The 17,983-nt window shown below is 39.7% G+C and overlaps 1 protein-coding gene across 2 annotated transcripts in view; it reads left to right on the top strand.

Moving 5' to 3' along the window:
- The window catches only part of LOC126094518 (E3 ubiquitin-protein ligase TRIM33-like), a 135,179-nt gene that overhangs the window by 37,327 nt on the left and 79,869 nt on the right, over positions 1 to 17,983 (top strand). For both annotated transcript variants that reach the window (XM_049908933.1, XM_049908934.1), the window contains exons 8-10: positions 1,965 to 2,716; positions 6,749 to 6,976; positions 16,991 to 17,506. In XM_049908933.1, coding sequence (XP_049764890.1) covers positions 1,965 to 2,716; positions 6,749 to 6,976; positions 16,991 to 17,506 — 1,496 coding nt within the window. The remainder of the gene's footprint in view (positions 1 to 1,964; positions 2,717 to 6,748; positions 6,977 to 16,990; positions 17,507 to 17,983) is intronic.

Below are 17,983 nucleotides of genomic sequence, written 5' to 3' on the forward strand. Positions count from 1 at the left end.
GTGCTGTCTGGTTTCTTCCCCAGACCACTCAGAACTCCAAAGGTAAGAGAAACTCACATTACAACATGTTTCCACTATCCACCTGTCTTTAATTTACGTTGATTTCTTCTCGGTAACAATTCCCTCTTCACTACTTTTAATTTTCTACATCTTTTGTTTTATGACCTGTCTATTTTTTCCCACCCTCACCTCTACTACAAACTACTCACTTCACTTTTCTCTCTTATTAACTCATGCGTGATGTTTTGTCTGTAATCTCTGTCTTGATTATTTTCTTATCTCCGACCTTTAAGCTCTCAATATTTCATATCTCGTCCAGAGCAGTCCCCAACAATCAGTCTTTTCTTTTCATCTTGACCAGTAAGTGTCTCCTGACCCAGGGTTCTGGGCATCTTTTCTGAGCTCTCCCCATTGCCTAAACCTCACCAGTCCTTTTATTTTATACCCATTTCTTCTGTTTCAACCCTTCTGCCAGCATGAGGAACCACTGGCTCCAAAAGCTTGCAGATTTAAATACCTTTATATGTATGTTCTGCAGGCACTACTTAATGTGTAGATTTTTTATCTATCCAGTTACATTATGGTTTCAAAAATTTATTATTTTTGTTGGTATATCTTTATTTGTGTTTGCTTTGAAATTATTTCAGCTTATGTAAAGAGCATTTAATCTGACTATTTGATATGAATTTACTTTGTTCTTTATTCCCAGTCAGTCCTAGAATTTTTATCTGTCACTGACAGTGTTTGTTGATGTGAAAATGCTTAGTTTCACCATGGTTTGGAGTCCAAATTAAAATGTAGGTCTCCCAGTAACTACCTTGGTAAGTCATTTCAGAAGTCTGAGGAAGACAACAGTGATCTTCAGACCAATGTTTGGAATTAGTGACATCTTTGCTTAGTACACATATAATGACTATACTGTTCTTGCAGTCAATAGAACTGATAAATTCCTGCCGGCCGAAGTGGCCGTGCGGTTAAAGGCGCTGCAGTCTGGAACCGCAAGACCGCTACGGTCGCAGGTTCGAATCCTGCCTCGGGCATGGATGTTTGTGATGTCCTTAGGTTAGTTAGATTTAACTAGTTCTAAGTTCTAGGGGACTAATGACCTCAGCAGTTGAGTCCCATAGTGCTCAGAGCCATTTGAACCATTTTTTTGATAAATTCCTCTATCGAAATTACCACTAATTATGCAAGCAGTAATTGTGTGAAACTCTGCTTCCCTCTGCTCACCAATGAGATCGAGACATGCAGTGGCGCAGAGGTTAATGTCATGTACGGTATTGCTGAAAAGCCCTTGGCAGAGTTTCACTTAGTAATAAAACAATTTAGGTGAAAAATACTGATCCCAGTCAAATAAAAATTGGTACTTGCTGAGCAATGGGAAAGACGGGATACATACAAATACAACACAAATGCTATCATTTGGAATGGAGGAATTTTTTTCATCTTGAAATAAGAGGACTGGGTTAGAGGAGAGAGAGATCCAGCTGGGTGCTGTAAAAGGGAACTCTTCTGTCACCATGTTTTATGTGCAAAGAGTAAGGAGAAAAATTGAAACTACTGCGTTAGGTGATATTGTAGTTTTTTAGGTGATGTTGTGGTGAGGACTGCACTCACATTTGGGAGAAGTTTTGTTCAAACCCCCCATCCATCTTTCCAGTTGTAGGTTTACCAATAGTTCATTCAGTTAGTTCACTTGGGGGCTGGAATAATCCTTTTGAAAAGGTCATAACTGTTTTTTCCCTAGCCTTCACTACTGATCAGTACTCTGTCTATATTTAGCTTATTATCAGTACTTTATATTCTGAGATGCCATTTTTTAAATGTTTAAAGTGATCTGTTCTAACAAGTCCATTGTTATGTATACATAAAAACACATCTCACATTGCAGTACCACCAGTGGTTCATGTTGTTGCAGTTCATAGTGATTATGGATATTGCATTTTTCAAATATATTGTTGCAGCGGTTTCTAGTATTGGTGGGATAGTGGTGGATGGTCGGATGTATACATCAGGAAGCGGTGGAGCTCATCAGCCTCCAGCTCAGTCTCAATCACCACAGCAGCAACCACAACCCCCACCTCCACCACCTCCACCACCACCACCCCAACCCCAACAACAGCAGCAGCAGCAGCAGCAACAACAACAACATCAACAACAACAACAACAACAGCAGCACCACCACCAACAGCAGCAGCAGCAACAGCACCAACAACAACAGCAGCAACACCAACACCAACAGCAGCAGCAGCAGCACCACCAACAACAACACCAGCAGCAGCAGCACCAACAGCAACAACATCAGCATCTTCAGCAATCTCCACAGCCACAGCATGCACAGTTTCAGCAGACGCTGCACCTCGCGCAGTCTCCACAGCAGCAACATCAGCAGCAACATCCAGCTGTGCAGTCAAGCCATGTACAACCTCCACATCAGCAGGCTCCCTTGGCACCACCACCTGTGCTTGGAAATCCTCCTCCGTATCCTCAAACCCCTCAGCAGGTGCAGCGACAGCAACCTCAGCCGCCGCCTCTGCATCATCAGCATCAGCAGCCGCAGCAGCAAGGACCCAGCCCACAGCCTCATCACCGTATTTCCCCACACAGCCGAATGTCTCCTCACCAGAGTGTGCCAGTGGGACCAACACCCGGTCGTAACATGATGCGACAGCCACCGCATGTGCCAGTACTTATGCAGACCAACCACCATCAGCAGGTTAGATTAGCTTCTGTATTTTTAAAGCTAAATGAAACCTCAGAGAGAGTAAATGTTCAGCCCATTGTTTTACAATATACTTCTTTTCCTTAGGTGATATTTTATTTGGTCGTTCTGGATGGAGCTACTGCCGAATTCTCACTCTTTGAAATTTTATTATTACAGCTTGATATTGGAAATTATCTACAAAATTCACATTTTACTGTGTTGGTGTCAACAGTCATAACTGATCGGAGAGAGTAGGATTTAGAACTGTCAAGGTGCTATGTGATGTATACAGGAGCAGCTGCCATTTACTGTGTTAGGAACGCACTTTATTTGTAACTGACCAACACAGTTTTGAGTAGCACTCATCTTCAGCGGTACCTTCGCATACTGAATACTAGTCAGTTTGAATGCCATGAAGTGCAACAATCCTAATACTTTCAAATATTCTATAAAACTTTCATGAGTAATTGCTTTGTGTGTGTGTGTGAGGGGGGGGGGGGGGAGATATTGACAGTGCTAGGTAGGTTCTGTTTATTGTCACCAACAGAAAACCTCTCAACTTTCAGGGTAACAAAAGCAATGGACCTTTATAATGAAATTTAGTACAGTTAAATGTCAAGAAATATTTGAATATCATGGTTTGATTATTGAACATTAATAGTCATACTAATCCTTTCCCATTTGTAAAATTATTTAAAATTTCTTTCGGATAGATTTGATTAGCAAGGAATACTTGACCCTACAGAATAAATCAGAACAAACCATACACATTGCCTAATCTATTACTAAAGAATGCCTCAAAAACCCTCGTGTCTGCCAAAGTTGGCGAAACAATAACATACAACATCCACATTTAATATTACAACCTGTAATGGAGAACAAATAATTTTCTATGTGAAGGCTCTCTCACTCCTATATTTAAATGTGAATGCCCGTATAACAATATATAAAAAAAATGTTTTCTAAGGAAATCAGACAGTTGGCTCATCCTCATAAGGAAGTGAATAATCAAATTGTGAAACATATTACTTCAACTACCAACCAGGCAAATAGGAGAGAGATCTTCTAAAAGCAGACTCATTGATACCTTCTTTATAAAAGATACAATTAACTGTATTCTCCCCTTAGGAAAGTGTCTCAGTGATATATGGTAACATCTGGTTATACAGAGGTAATACATTTTAATATTGTATGTTTTGAAAACGCATTAAAACTGGTATTGGCAGTATTCCTCATTTAATTTCAGCACCTCCTACACTGATGTACATGCACCATGCCCTGTAGTTCCATCTGTTACTTGCTATAATAGACACTGAGTGGCACAATTACCTTGTCCATCCAGCACCCACTAGCTGTAGCTGTCCTTTGTTCCTCATTCAAAGTGTTGGTTTTTTTCCTCACCATCTTGTGTTCCCATATAACATGAAATACAAATAAGAGTTGATGTCAGTACATTATTCTTAACTGCCACGGTACTGCTAATCGGTTAAGGACTTCATTATTCACTGTATCTCCACTGTTCAAAATATTTTTCAGCTGTTCATCACATCAAAAGATAAACCAGAAGTAACAGAAAACTCGAGAGAGGTGCAAGTGATGTATATATAAATAAAAACCACCATATAAACTCAACATATTTTTCACTTCTTAATTTGCTGAATCATTTTAGTAACTACGAGTAAATTTCATGCTAATAGCAGAACAAGTTAGTTATAGAAATGGCCATAACTCAAGCTTGTAATCTTCAACAAAGCAGTGGTATTATCAACAAGAAACATATCTGATTTAACATGACATTTGCTATAAAACATTGCTGAAGGTACCAACATCAGATTGTCCAAATCAAAAGTAGAATGTTTATTTCAAGCAACTGCAGGTTTAAAGTGCACTTACAACCTTTTACTTCACCTTAAATGATGGGCTGTCCTTATCAGTCTTATATGTGATAGAAACTGAAACTGCAAATCAGAACTGAGGAAGAATACAAAAGAAAACCGAAAATGTTTGTGAAATAATATTTTTGCTAGATGAATGTAAAGCATATGATGATTAGTTTATTCTACAATCATTTGGAACAGCTTTTCTATGTTCAAACTGTTTCGAATAGCTTCATCACGTAATGAATTGCTTCAGTACCTCACATTCTAAAACAAACCACAATGTGCCAAAAAATTTACATAATCAAATTTCATAATTATACACAGGATAAATTGGGTGCTACTATCACCATCAAGTGGAACTCGTAATATTAATTCCAGCACCATGTTTATCCTGTGTACAGCCATGAAATTTGATGAATTCAAATATTTTGGCGCATTATGGCTTGAATCTAGAATATGATAATGTGAAGATCTTTCAAAATCTTTTGAGGATGGCATACATACTTAAATTGATAATAGGATGAATTTGAACATCGCATCCCTTGTAACTATCTGGTGAAAAGCTGTCGTTGAATAAATGCAGTTGACTACACTGACAACCATAGTGAAAGTTTATAAAATATGCTATAGACAGTAACAGTACATGTGAAATCAGAAAATGTAGCTACAAGGAGATGCTGAAAAACTGTCTCAGAATTTTTTTGTGTGAAAATTCATTAAAGATTTTTAAATTAAAAAAAATGTTATTAACACTCCACACGTCTTTATTCTTCATGTCTAAACTCCTTTATTTCTCAACATTGCCAGCCAGCTAGGCAACAAACACATTTCTCCCAACAAGAGACCAGTTTGTTGATACCATCACTGCAGAATGTTTGGCTTTATTCTTCATGACTATATATTTATTTTTACTTATTCTTTATGTCTACATATTTTTTTGTCTTTATTATTTATGTCTACATATTTATTTCTCAACATACCCAACCTGGCAACAAACACATTTCTCCCAATAAGAGACCAGCTTGTCGATACCATTGCTGCAGAATGTTTGGCTTTGTTGACAGAGCCACAACCTCACCACTCCTTGCACCACTTTATCACCATCAAAATGAAGTCTTGGAAGGTTTTCTTTAAGATTTGGAAACAGGTGAAGAGTCGGATGGGGCCAAGTCTGGATTTTATGGAGGATGGTCGATAACAGTGAACCCAAGGCGGTGCATTGTTGCAGGTCACAGCATTATTGTGTGGCATTATTGTGAAGGGGAGGGTGCTCCATGTATGGACAATCCTTTTTGAGTTCAAAACTCCTTTACAGATCACTGTTTCTTGCGCACCAACATAGTTATGTTACACACAGCCAAGTTACAAGTTATAGCCCTCTAGTGACAGAGGGTTGCAGATATACAACATGAAGAGTAAAGATGTAGAATGTTAATAATGTTCATTAAGAGTTTTACATAAAAAATTTGGAGTCATTACTTTTCGGCATGCTCTTACACATCAACTATGGGGAAAGGAAGAGAAGAAACAGAAGTCCTGGAGGTGAACCAAGGACTAACAGAAGTACTTGAATTTGATGATGTGCACAGTGCCTACAAAAATATCTCTCTCGAGGAGGCAATACCCCTTGCTTGTTTCAAGAGCAATTTATGTCAGTCATTACATTTTTTAACTTCAGACTAACATTTTGCAGAAGGTAAGGAGTGGGTGTTTCTTAGGGCTCATATGCAATTTAGTGGCTTAGATCTGATCTGTTTTTGCTGACATTAGGAAAATATTGTTGTTGTTGTGCTTGTAAAACCAGTATATCACTTCTCTTCATTCAGATCATTTGTGCAGGTGCACCAATAAATATACGGGACAGATGGTACAGAACTACAGAGTACAATGAGTTCACAGAACAAAGCCAAAACCAACCATGTACAAGTAGCTCAAGCAGTGATTTACTAGCTGGTATGTGACAGTACAACTACACAGTGGCAGGGGTACGTGTGGTCAGATGCTGAAACTACCTCAATTTTAGAAGCATAATAGAGAATAACAACAATGTTATTTTGTTAATTTTTTATTTTAATCTCATTTAAAAAGTAGAAAGTGTTGCTAAATTTCCCAGTGAAAAGTACCAAGATCTACAGTTGTAATTTAGTTGTCATTTTTGCAACAGGTTACATCTTCAACACATCCCCAGCAGCTTGGCACTGATGGTGTGAATGCTAATCTCCGTGGCCTTCTGTCACATCAAGTGTATCAGCAAGGTGGTGGTGCACCAGTGATACGACTTAGTGTGTCGAACCAACCTGTCCAACAACATGTTGGTGCAGCTCCCGCAGCTTACCGTGTCCCAGTTGGACATGCGTACCAGCACCCACCACGGTATTCTGCCCAGCAGCAGGTATGCCATGTATTATATTTACGTGCTTTAATAAGCTTCTAGGAAAATAAAGAGGAAATGCGTTACTTGTCAAAAAATATCTTTTAAGAATTATTAGCTCAAAAATAATGTTTCAAATATTTACGAACGTTAACAGGATTGCTGTTGCTCAGATTGTCACAGTTGTGAAAATCGTGGGATGAGAGTTTTGGACTGTGGACAGGTGTTGAAATGCTTACTGGGCAATGTCTTAACACCCATTTTAAAATTTGTTACTGAAAGGAAAGTTGTAATCCCATGTGAAGCATTCTATAGCACATTTTATTGATTGTTTGGTGCTGTTCTTCCTGCGTGTCTTTATAGCATTGAATATTTATCATTCTTCTTTTATGTAGGACAAGGTGCCTACCCTTGATGCTGTAAAATAATACCGTTGTCATCTATCCAGTACTTGCTTGTAAAATATAATGTCATTTTCTTTTCCTCCATTGACTTTCCACCACAGTTATATCTGCACTTCCTTGTGACACAGTTGCAAGTGATTTGGGGGGCCTAACTGTCTCTTGTAAGTGTTTGCTACTATGTCAGTTAATGTAAAACGTGGCCAGCTCTTTTTGTTTTGCGTTACAGATGGTATTTCGCAACATTTCTTATAAGTATTGGCTTATACCAGCAGTGCACAAGTTCTTCTGTAATGATGAGGCAGTTTTGTCTGATTAGATGACTACCATGTGAAATGCACATTGATGAAATATAAAATTGCTGTTGTCTTGAATTACCTGATGACTGAGTCAGAACTACAGTCTTCAGTTAGTGATTTAGTCTGTCATGATGGACAAATACCAGACGGTAAACTGAGCAGTCATTATAGCTTTACGGCTGCTGTTTGTGTAATTTGAATGGTAGAGCACAGCCATTCGTAGTTCATTCACAAGCACAATGTGCTCACTATGTTGCCTGTTTCGTAGATATGTGCAGAGCCTTGTGCTGCATGACTGGCTGCACTCTAGTAACAGTGCCTGCCACCAGTGTAATCTGTCAATCACAGAGGTATTTTATTTGAGCTATTGTTCTTTGATGGATGTTTCATCTTAGCCTCTAGATATGCTCTGAACTTTATCCACCAAAAGGTGGTGGTTGTTGGGGTGGTGGGGACAAACAGCACTGTGTGATGCCTTACCTCTAATTATGGTGATAGTGCAGCACCCTTCATTGTATATGTAGTATCGGTGAAGGAAAAAACAAGGTGGGGCTGACTGGTTTATATGGCATTGCACTATCCTTTAGTCGAGATAGCGTAAGATGTTCCCTGACAGCTCGTAGTGCTGTTGCCAGCTTTCAACTATGAAGCGCTAATGGCTGCAGGTGCAAACAGTAGCCACCTGCAGAGCTGTGACAACACAGTGGCCTTGCTGCAGCGACATTTACAGAATCATGTTGTGTTGCTGATTGATGTAGGCCCATGAAGCTGTCATACCCAGCCCACGGCTGCTGTCAGGGGTCAACTTACTCTGACTCAGCTATACATGACCTTTATACTACTCTCAGGGTTGAAGATAATATTTCTCCCAGATGCTAATTACAATTCTGTGATTTTTTTTAGGTCATTGGTATAGTTATCAGATACCCCTTACTTAGTAATTTCTTGACCAGATGCTACGTTTTTAAGAATGTGTCTCAAATATTTAACTTCTGGTTGGAAAGATCAACATTTCTGTAGGTTGCATAGCAGGTTTGGTGCTTTAACAGAGGCCTATTGTAAGCTTCATATAGGCCCAGGGTGCTAGGTCATATGACACAGTGCCAGAGACATTATGACAGACGGCTCACAGTCCCCCCATTAAATATTGCAACAGTTAACACCCATGTATACTGTGTTTTCCAATATCCAGCAGCTCTGTTAAACAATAGTGGAGATGCACTTGAACAGTTGGTTCTATGGAAAGTTGAAACACAATACTGAGACTATGGATAGCTGCTTGAACCCAACTTTATACATATGAATGAGGTAGTAGTGCCAGTTGCATGGAACATGTGTTATGGTCACTGTCCTACTAGGAGAAGTCGTCAGTGTGGGATCGAATTTTTGAAACCAACTATGTGTTGGTTAGGGTCCCAATTATCACACCCTGCAGCTATTCACCCTTGTGGGCCCTCATTTGTGAGTAATCGACTAGAAGATAATTCATAATGTAGTCGTCGTCTTCAGTGCAAAGATGGGTTTGATGCAGCTCTCCGTGCTACTCTATCATGTGCAAGCCTGTTCATCTCCAAGTAACTACTGCGACCTACATCCTTCTCAATCTGCTTACTGTATTCATCTCTTGGTCTATCTTTACAATTTCTACCCCCCACGCTTCCCTCCAGTACTAAAATGGTGGTGTCAGAATGTATCCTACGAAATGATCCCTTCTTGTAGTCAGGTTGTGCCACAAATTTCTTTTCTTCACATTTCTGTTCAGTACCTCCTCACTAGTTGTATGATCTGCCCATCTAATCTTCAGCATTCTTCTGTAGCAACACATTTCAAAAGCTTCTGTGCTCTTCTTCTCTAAACTGTTTATTGTCCATATTTCTCTTACATGGCCACATTCCACACAAATACTTTCAGAAAAGACTTCCTGACACTTAAAACTATACTTGATGTTAAGAAATTTCTCTTCTTCAAAAACGCTTTTCTTGCCATTCCAGTCTACATTTTGCATCCTATCTACTTCGACCATCATCAGTTATTTTGCTACCGCACTAGCAAAACTCATCTAGTACTGTGTCTCACTTCCTAATCTGATTCCCTCGGCATCAGCTGATTTAATTCGATTGTATTCCATTATCCTCATTTTCCTTTAGTTGATGTTCATTTTATATCCTCCTTTCAAGACACTGTTCAGTCCATTCAACTGCTCTTCTGAGTCCTTTGGCGTCTCTGACAGAACTGCGATGTCATTGGCAAACCTCAGAGTTTTTGTTTCTTCTCCCTGGACTATAATTCAAATTTTTCTTTTATTGCTTGCTCCAAATTTTTCGTTTGTTTCCTTTATTGCTTGCTCAGTAACAGATTGAATAACATCTGGTGTAGGCTACAGCTCTGTCTCTCTCTATTCTCAACCACTGCTTCCCTTGCATGCCCTTTGACTCTTATTACTACCATCTGGTTCCTGTACAAATTGTAAATAGCCTTTCGCTCCCTTATGTTACCTGTGCTGCATTTAGAATTAGAAAGAGAACATTCCAGTCAACATTGTCAAAAGCTTTCTCTCTAAGTCTACAAATGCTGTAAATGTAGGTTTGTCTTTCCTTAACCTATCTTCTGTGAGAAGTTGTAGGGCCAGTATTGCCTTGCATGTTCCTGCATTTCTCTGGAATCCAATCTGACCTTCCCCGAGGTCAACTTCTATCAGTTTTTCCATTTTTCTGTACAGAATTCGTGTTAGTATCTTGCAGCCATGATTTATTAAACTGATAATTCGGTAACTTTCACACCTGTCAGCGCCTGCTTTGTTTCGCATTAGAATTATTATATTCTTCATGAAGTCTGAGGGTATTTTGCCTGTCTCACACAACTTGCTCACGTGATGAAAGAGTTTTGTTAGGCTGATTCTCCCATGGCTATCAGTTGTTCTAACAGAATGTTGTCTGCTCCTGGGACCTCGTTTTGACCTAGGTCTTTCAGAGCTCTGTCAAATTTTTTGCGCCATAGCATATCTCCCATCTGATATTCATCTATGTCCTCTTCCATTTCCATAATATTGCCCTCAAGTACATTTCCCTTGTGTAGACCCTCTATATACTTATTCTACATTTCTGCTTTCCCTTTTTTGCTTAGGGCTGGTCTCTCATCTGAGCTCATGATGTTCATACAGGTGGTTCTCATTTCTCCAAGGGTTTCTTTAATTTTCCTGTAGGTGGCATCTATCTTTCTCCCAGTGATATATTCTTCTAAATCCATACATTTGTCCTCTATCCATTCCTGCTTTGTGATTTAGCATTCCTGTCAATCTCATTTTTTTAGACATTTGTATTCTTTTTTGCCTGCTTCATTTACTACAGTTTTATATTTTCGCCTTTTGCCAGTAAAATTCAGTATCAGTTGTTACCCTCCAGTTTCTACTAGCCCTCGTCTTTTTACCTTGTTGATCTTCTGCTGCTTTCATTACTTCATCTCTCAAAGCTACCCATTCTTCTTCTACCATATTTCTTTCCCCCATTCATGTCAATCACTCCGCAGAGCTCCCTCTGAAACTCGTTACAACCTCTGGTTCTCTCAGTTTATCCAGGTCCCATCTCCTTAAATTCCTACCTTTTTGCAGTTTCTTTAGTTTTAATGTACAGTTCAAAACCAATAAATTGTGGTCAGAGTCCACATCTGCCCTAGGAAATGTCTTAAAATTAAAATTTAAAATCTGGTTCCTAAATCTGTCTTACCATTATGTAATCAGTCTGAAACCTTCAGTTGTCTCCATGTCTTTTGCATGTACACAACCTTCTTTCATGATTCTTTAACCAACTGTTACCGATGATTAAATTATGCTCTGTGCAAAATTCTACCAGGCAGCTTCCTCCTTCATTCCTTTCATCCATTCCATATTCACCTACTATTTTTCCTCCTCTTCCTTTTCCTACCACCGAGTTCCATTCCGCCGTGACTATTACATTTATGCCTTCCTTAACTTCTCTATAATTTCTTTTATTTCATCATACATTTCTTCAATCTCTTTATCATCTGTGGACCTAATTGTCATGTAAACTTGCTGTACTGTGGTAGTTGCTGGCTTCATGTCTATCTTGTCTACAATAACTTGTTCACAATGCTGTTCATAGTAGCTTATCTGCGTTCCTACTTTTTAACTCATTATTAAACCTACTCCTGCATTACACCTACTTGATTTTGTATTTGTAACTCTCTATTCACCTGACCAGAAGTCCTGTTCCTCCTGCCACTGAACTTCACTAACTCCCACCATATTTAGCACTAACCTATCCATTTCCCTCTTTAAATTTTCTAACCTACCTGCCCAGTTAAGGGATCTGCTATTCCACACTCTGATCCGTAGAATGCCAGTTTTCTTTCTCTTGATAACGACGTCCTCCTGAGTAGTACTCGTGCGGAGATCCAAATGGTGGAACATTTTACCTCTGGTATATTTTACCCAAGAGGACGCAATCATCATTTAACCATACAGTAAAGCTGCATGCCCTCAGGAAAAATTACAACTCTAGTTTTCCCTTCTTTCAGCCATTCGGAGTACCAGCACTGCAAGGCCTTTCTGGTTGATGTTACAAGACCAGATCAGTCAATCATCCAGACTGTTGCCCCTGCAACTACTGGAAAAGCTGCTATCCCTGTTCAGGAACCACATGTGTGTCTATCCTCTCCACAGATACCCCTCCGTTGTGGTTGCATCTACAGTATGGCTATCTGTATCGCTGAGGCATGCAAGCCTCCATGAGATCCATGGGTCCTGGAGGGTGGGACCTCCATGCTCTAGACCTTTAAAATTTTTAAAACTACGTAAAGTGGCTTAGTTGTTAAAAAGGTACATCCGTGGTGTGTGGAAAGTTGGTTGTTCGAATCTCATCAGATCCTTTAAAGTTCTTTATTTTTAAATCTTTATGGAAATGAATTTGATACTTATTTTTATGTAAGTAATTGATTCAAATGTAATTTTATAAATAATATTCTTTTAAATTTTTAAACCTTTTTCATGTCATTTTAATCATTGTATTAACTATTTCATGCTCTTATTTTGTCTTCCAGTCATTCTTTTTTGCTTCTGGACTCCTTTTGCTTGTAGTTTTAATTACTTTTATGTATTAACTTCGATTTAATTTCTTCCATTTTATCATTTCATGTTTTCATGTATTTTATTGCGGTTGTGCAGAAGTGACACTACAGTGCAGTGCAAGTCACATGGTTTGTTTACAAAATTTTGTAACATTGTCAAAGTGCTTCTTCACCAGCTGCCAGAGGCACTGTAATCTGTGATGCTTGTGCACTTACTCTTAGAGTAGTTTCTTATTTCATTTTTTATTAGTTATGGAGTTGCTTTTGACTATTGCGTGTTCTAATTTTCGGGTTGATTCTACTTCCATGTAAAATGCCTCGATGTAACATTTATTATTAACCAACTCTCTGTGCATTTCCCGAGCACGGGGTCCCGGGTTCGATTCCCGGCGGGGTCAGGGCTTTTCACCTGCCTCGAGATGACTGGGTGTTTGTGTTGTCCTCATCATTTCATCATCATCCAGGAAAGTGGCGAAATTGGACTGAGCAAAAGATTGGGTAATTGCATGGGCGCTGATAACCACGCAGTTGAGCGCCCCACAAACCAAACATCATCATCATCTCTCTGTGCATTTGATTGAAGTGTTACCAATTCTGATGTGAAGATTCTCTTTTGCTATATCGGCGGCTAATAGTCTGGACCCCAGTTCGACATGATGGGTGCGTCGATGGATCCCATGGCTTCGTTATGACAACTCACCATTTAGGCAAAAGCAGAGGTCCCGAGTTCGAGTCTCGGCCCAGCACACAGTTTTAATCTGCCAGGAAGTTTCAACTCACCATTTGTTTGCCACCCTTTTGGTCACATAACCTGGCTTAATGGTTTGCACAGGTGGAAGGAAGTTTTCTCTATGCCTGAATAACAGCAGACGCAACCAAATTTGCAATTGTTATGAGCCATCTGGATCAGAAGTACATAATGGAGATTGAAGGTGTGATCACCACTTCACCTGTGACAGATGCATATGGGAAGATACAATGGATTACCACTTCATAGGAAGAACACATCAGACAAGTCCAAAACCAATAAGACACAGGCAACAGAAGGCCCTCACAATATTTAGTAAGTCTTTTGTGCACATTGTAAGCAATTGTTTGCACCCCAGGTGAAAGCCATTATTGCATCGCAAACCAACATGTCTTTAGACACTGTAGCAGAGTTAGCTGACAATATATTTGATGCTATAATGCCTCCGCCAGTGAGTACAGTGGTGCCAGCGTGCAACAACTTGTTGTCACAATCGATAACATTGACCACTTGTGACATGCTGTCCACCACAGTGGATTTACTGACCAAGGAGATGGAAGAATTATTGACTTGGCGTGACTGCAACAGAGACATGGATAGTTATCACAAGCAATCAAAGAGCTGCTCATCTACCACTTCTTCAATGCCAGGTAACTAACAAGCCCTCTGTTTGCTGGTTTCACAGGAGATTGGGGACTGGGTAAGCAAGTGTATGACACCCTGCTCAGACCCAAATGTCAGCTGCAATAGGATTTAGGCATGTCGACTGACTGCTGGTCATCATCTCGGCGCCTATTTGGCAGTGACCATAAGTCCTGGCAGAAATATCTCATAGATATTGCTTGTGACTTATGTGTGTTACCATGTAAAAAATTGCACAGCAGGGGACCGCGCACTCCCTTCTGTCTCACTGCCACCAAAAATTCAACTATATTGACGTAAAGAATACTGTGAATCAGCCTAGACCTCGGACTGTGATGTGACTTTAAATGGGATTTCACAGTTGTATCCTTTCAGAGGAACCATCCTGGTGTTTGCCTTGAGTGATTTAGGGAAATCACGGAAAACCTAAATCAGGAAGGCCAGATGCGGGTTTGAACCATCGTCCTCCAGAATACAATTCCAGTGTGCTAACTTCTGCACCACTTTGCTTGGTGGAGCAGAAAGGCTGAAAACTGAGAAGCAGATGCTAAATTGTGCTCAAAAGATGGTTGAAATGCACCTAAAATTGTAATATATACCTTTTTTGTTGTTAAATGAGAGTGTATATTGATGACATACTGCGTAATTTACTCTTTTTCCACATAGGACAGGAAGGCTCTGTATTGATCTCCTAAACAAGCTACAACTGTTACAGTTGGTGCTCCAAATCTTTGCTTAAAAAAAATGATATGTTCAGAATGTAACTATGTGTACAAATTAATTTGTGATGTGAATTTAAAATGACTTGTTCCACGTCATTATGATCCCTGGAACACGTAACTAACTGATTACTTTCATTTCTGATCCCAGGTATGTTCAGTGGGTATCAGGCCTGGGGGAACCACCCACCAAAGGCAATATTTTAGTGTTTCAAAGGCAATGAGGAAAAATCAGCACAGCATAAGAGTAAGAATTGTTCCACAGGAATAAGGGCATCTTGAAGCTTCTGTAGTAGGGAACATACATGAAAGCCATATTTCCCACAAATAATGCTGTCTCATTTCTTGTAATGTGCTTGAAGAAGAGATTGTAAATCTCATTAAGTGGCAGTACACACTGTAGCATCACCCTGTCAGACAATGAGGAACACTGCTTTCAACATTCAGCTTGTTCACTCCAATAACATCCACAGCATAAAAGTTATAAACTCCATATTTTTATTTAGAAAGCATTTGCAGAATGTGATTGTAGTCTGGAAATCATCTCTGCTTAATGTCCATTGAATATGGGCGTGACATAGAAGTAAACCACCATTGTGTAGAGTTCTCGAGTACTTCTGATTATTCCAGAAACCCATGGTATTCTTCTTCTGGAAAGTGGGCTCAGATTTATTGCAGGAAGTATCTCTGTGCTTCTGTCATATCTAACACAGAGTCTAACTTGCAAGTTATAAGTGTGAGTGGCTTACACATAACCACTACTTCCAATCCTTGCCTACAGACACTGAAAAACAGTCATGATGAAATGGATATTCTTGATGTCTTTCTGCATAAAGCTTGTCAGTTGCTCTGGTGACATTCTTCAACTGCCTTACACATAGAAAATCCTTCTGTGATAGAACATCTCATTATTAAACAAATGGCAAAAACACCTTAAAGATCTCTGTAGAAACCTGTAACACTGTACCTCCAAAATGTTGCGCATTAGACAGAAGTGATGTCACTATCAATGAAGGAATGCAGATCATGCTTTTTAGTGCCACACATTTTTGTTGGAAGTGGCATGGCATGTTGCCAGTCCACAGGTGTTTTTTCTTTCTTCTTTACCCCCTCCATGGTGTTATCCAATTCGTAAAAATTGCAAAAAACTTTTTTACAAGAATACTTCATTTCGATACATCTGTTCAACGGCATTAATTTTGTGCCCTCTTATGATTTGAAATTCTGATTTTGGGTCCATTTCCTCCAGCTTACAGGGAGTAAGGTTCACTCTTCTCTTTGCTCATATCAGTTTCCTAAATCAATGCATTTCAGACAAAAGAGGAATGGACATAACATTTTCAAGAAAAATGTCCAATAAGGTAAATCTGGAGGGAGAGGGGGGGGGGGAGAGAGAGAGAGAGGGAGAGAGAGAGAGAGAGAGAGCACATATGGGTGACTGTCTGTTCATCCATGTGTCGACCTGTCCTTCCTTGTTAGCACGTGATACAGCATTAAAAATTAAATTATTATTCCTTCTTCATTGGAAGTCATTTGTAGACATGTATCTCATCATAACTGCTTCTTATATGTAATTTGTTATGGGCACCGAAGAAAGATTATTTTAATCCTTAAGTACTTTTAATTTCTGTAAGCTGTGTGTAATTTGCTTGCAAAATGTTAATTTCCAGTCATAATTTTATATCATAAAATTTTACTGTTATTAATTACCTTTAAGGTAGTTGAATTTATTTTAAACTTTTCCGCTTTTTCGGGGTTTTCCATTAGGATTTTGTCCATCTGTAACAGGTTTTAGCATTGGAATTAAGAAGCACATCCTGTATGGCTTTTTGTTATAGTGTCTACATTTTATTTTCTATTTATATTAATAACTGGAGTAATCTTCTTTCTACAATTTTTATGCAAGATAGGGGTGTTGATGAGATTATTCCTTTGGATCTGTGTTGTCATTTGGAAATCAGTAATTTATTATATCCCTAAAACCCCTTTTTGTTTAAGTAATGACTCCACAACCTTCAGGTTTTCAATAACTCTGTGTCTGTAATTGTTTTACTAATTTAGAGTGGCACTCTTGATTGTACCACTAGTTTTCTGTCACTTAAATTGGTGCCTATATCATGGAATCTGTAATGTTTCCTCTGCAGCTGTACACTGTGCACCACCACCAGCAGCAGCCTCAGCAGATACCAAACAACAGGATGGCCTCACAGAATGTGGGGCACACATTTGCAGGACAAGTGCAACGGCAGGCAGTGGGGATGCAGCATGTCGTGCCAGCAGCAGGAGTGTCCGTCACGCACACCCGCGGCCAGAGCCCGCACAGTTCCAGTGCGCAGATGATGCAACACTCTGGTGTGCAGTGGCACATACCACAACAGGGCGTCGGATCTAATGCCAACGGACACGCTTACCCACCTGTAGCCCGAGCTGCACAGCCGCAGGGGCCGGTTGACGAGTCCTTCAAAATCACGCTGAAGTCACAGGTGCAGCCACAGGCACAGAGGGTGACAGGAGGTACAGTGCCTGCAGTGGCTCAAAATCAAAATGGAGAGCTGTCGGGGAGGGTGTCGTCGGCTGTAACCTCTTCTGTACCAAAGACGCCTAGCCCCAGCCAGGGGCGTTCAGAGGATACAGAGAAGAGCCTCGATAACCTCTGTCAGGTGAGTTTTGGCTTTTGGTGGACATTCTACTGTCACAGTATTATTTCATTTGTGGTGTGTTTGTAAAAAAGTGAGCAAGACTTTTGGAGATGTTCGAAACTAACCAGAATTTGAATCAATATTGTTCCCGGAAATGAACCCTAATTTTCAAATAATAAGAATGACTGTTATGGCTTCTATGACGTTTGAATAAGCAATTCAGTGAACTTCTAGAAAATTCAGCTAAAACGCGCACGTGTGCGCGCGCGCGCGCGCACACACGCGCGCGCACACACACACACACACACACACACACACACACACACACACACACACACACACTTTAATACCCATGTTACCATCTGTGTTAGATGCTAGAACATGTTGTTAATTGTGTACTTCAGTAATAAAACCAGTAGCAGAATATTTCATTTATGGCTTGATGGATGGGAACCCAGTTAACCCCCATCATTGCAACAAGAAAGATGCTTTAAATGT

This window comes from Schistocerca cancellata, chromosome 8 (genome assembly GCF_023864275.1).
Source record: "Schistocerca cancellata isolate TAMUIC-IGC-003103 chromosome 8, iqSchCanc2.1, whole genome shotgun sequence".
NCBI lineage: Eukaryota > Metazoa > Arthropoda > Insecta > Orthoptera > Acrididae > Schistocerca > Schistocerca cancellata.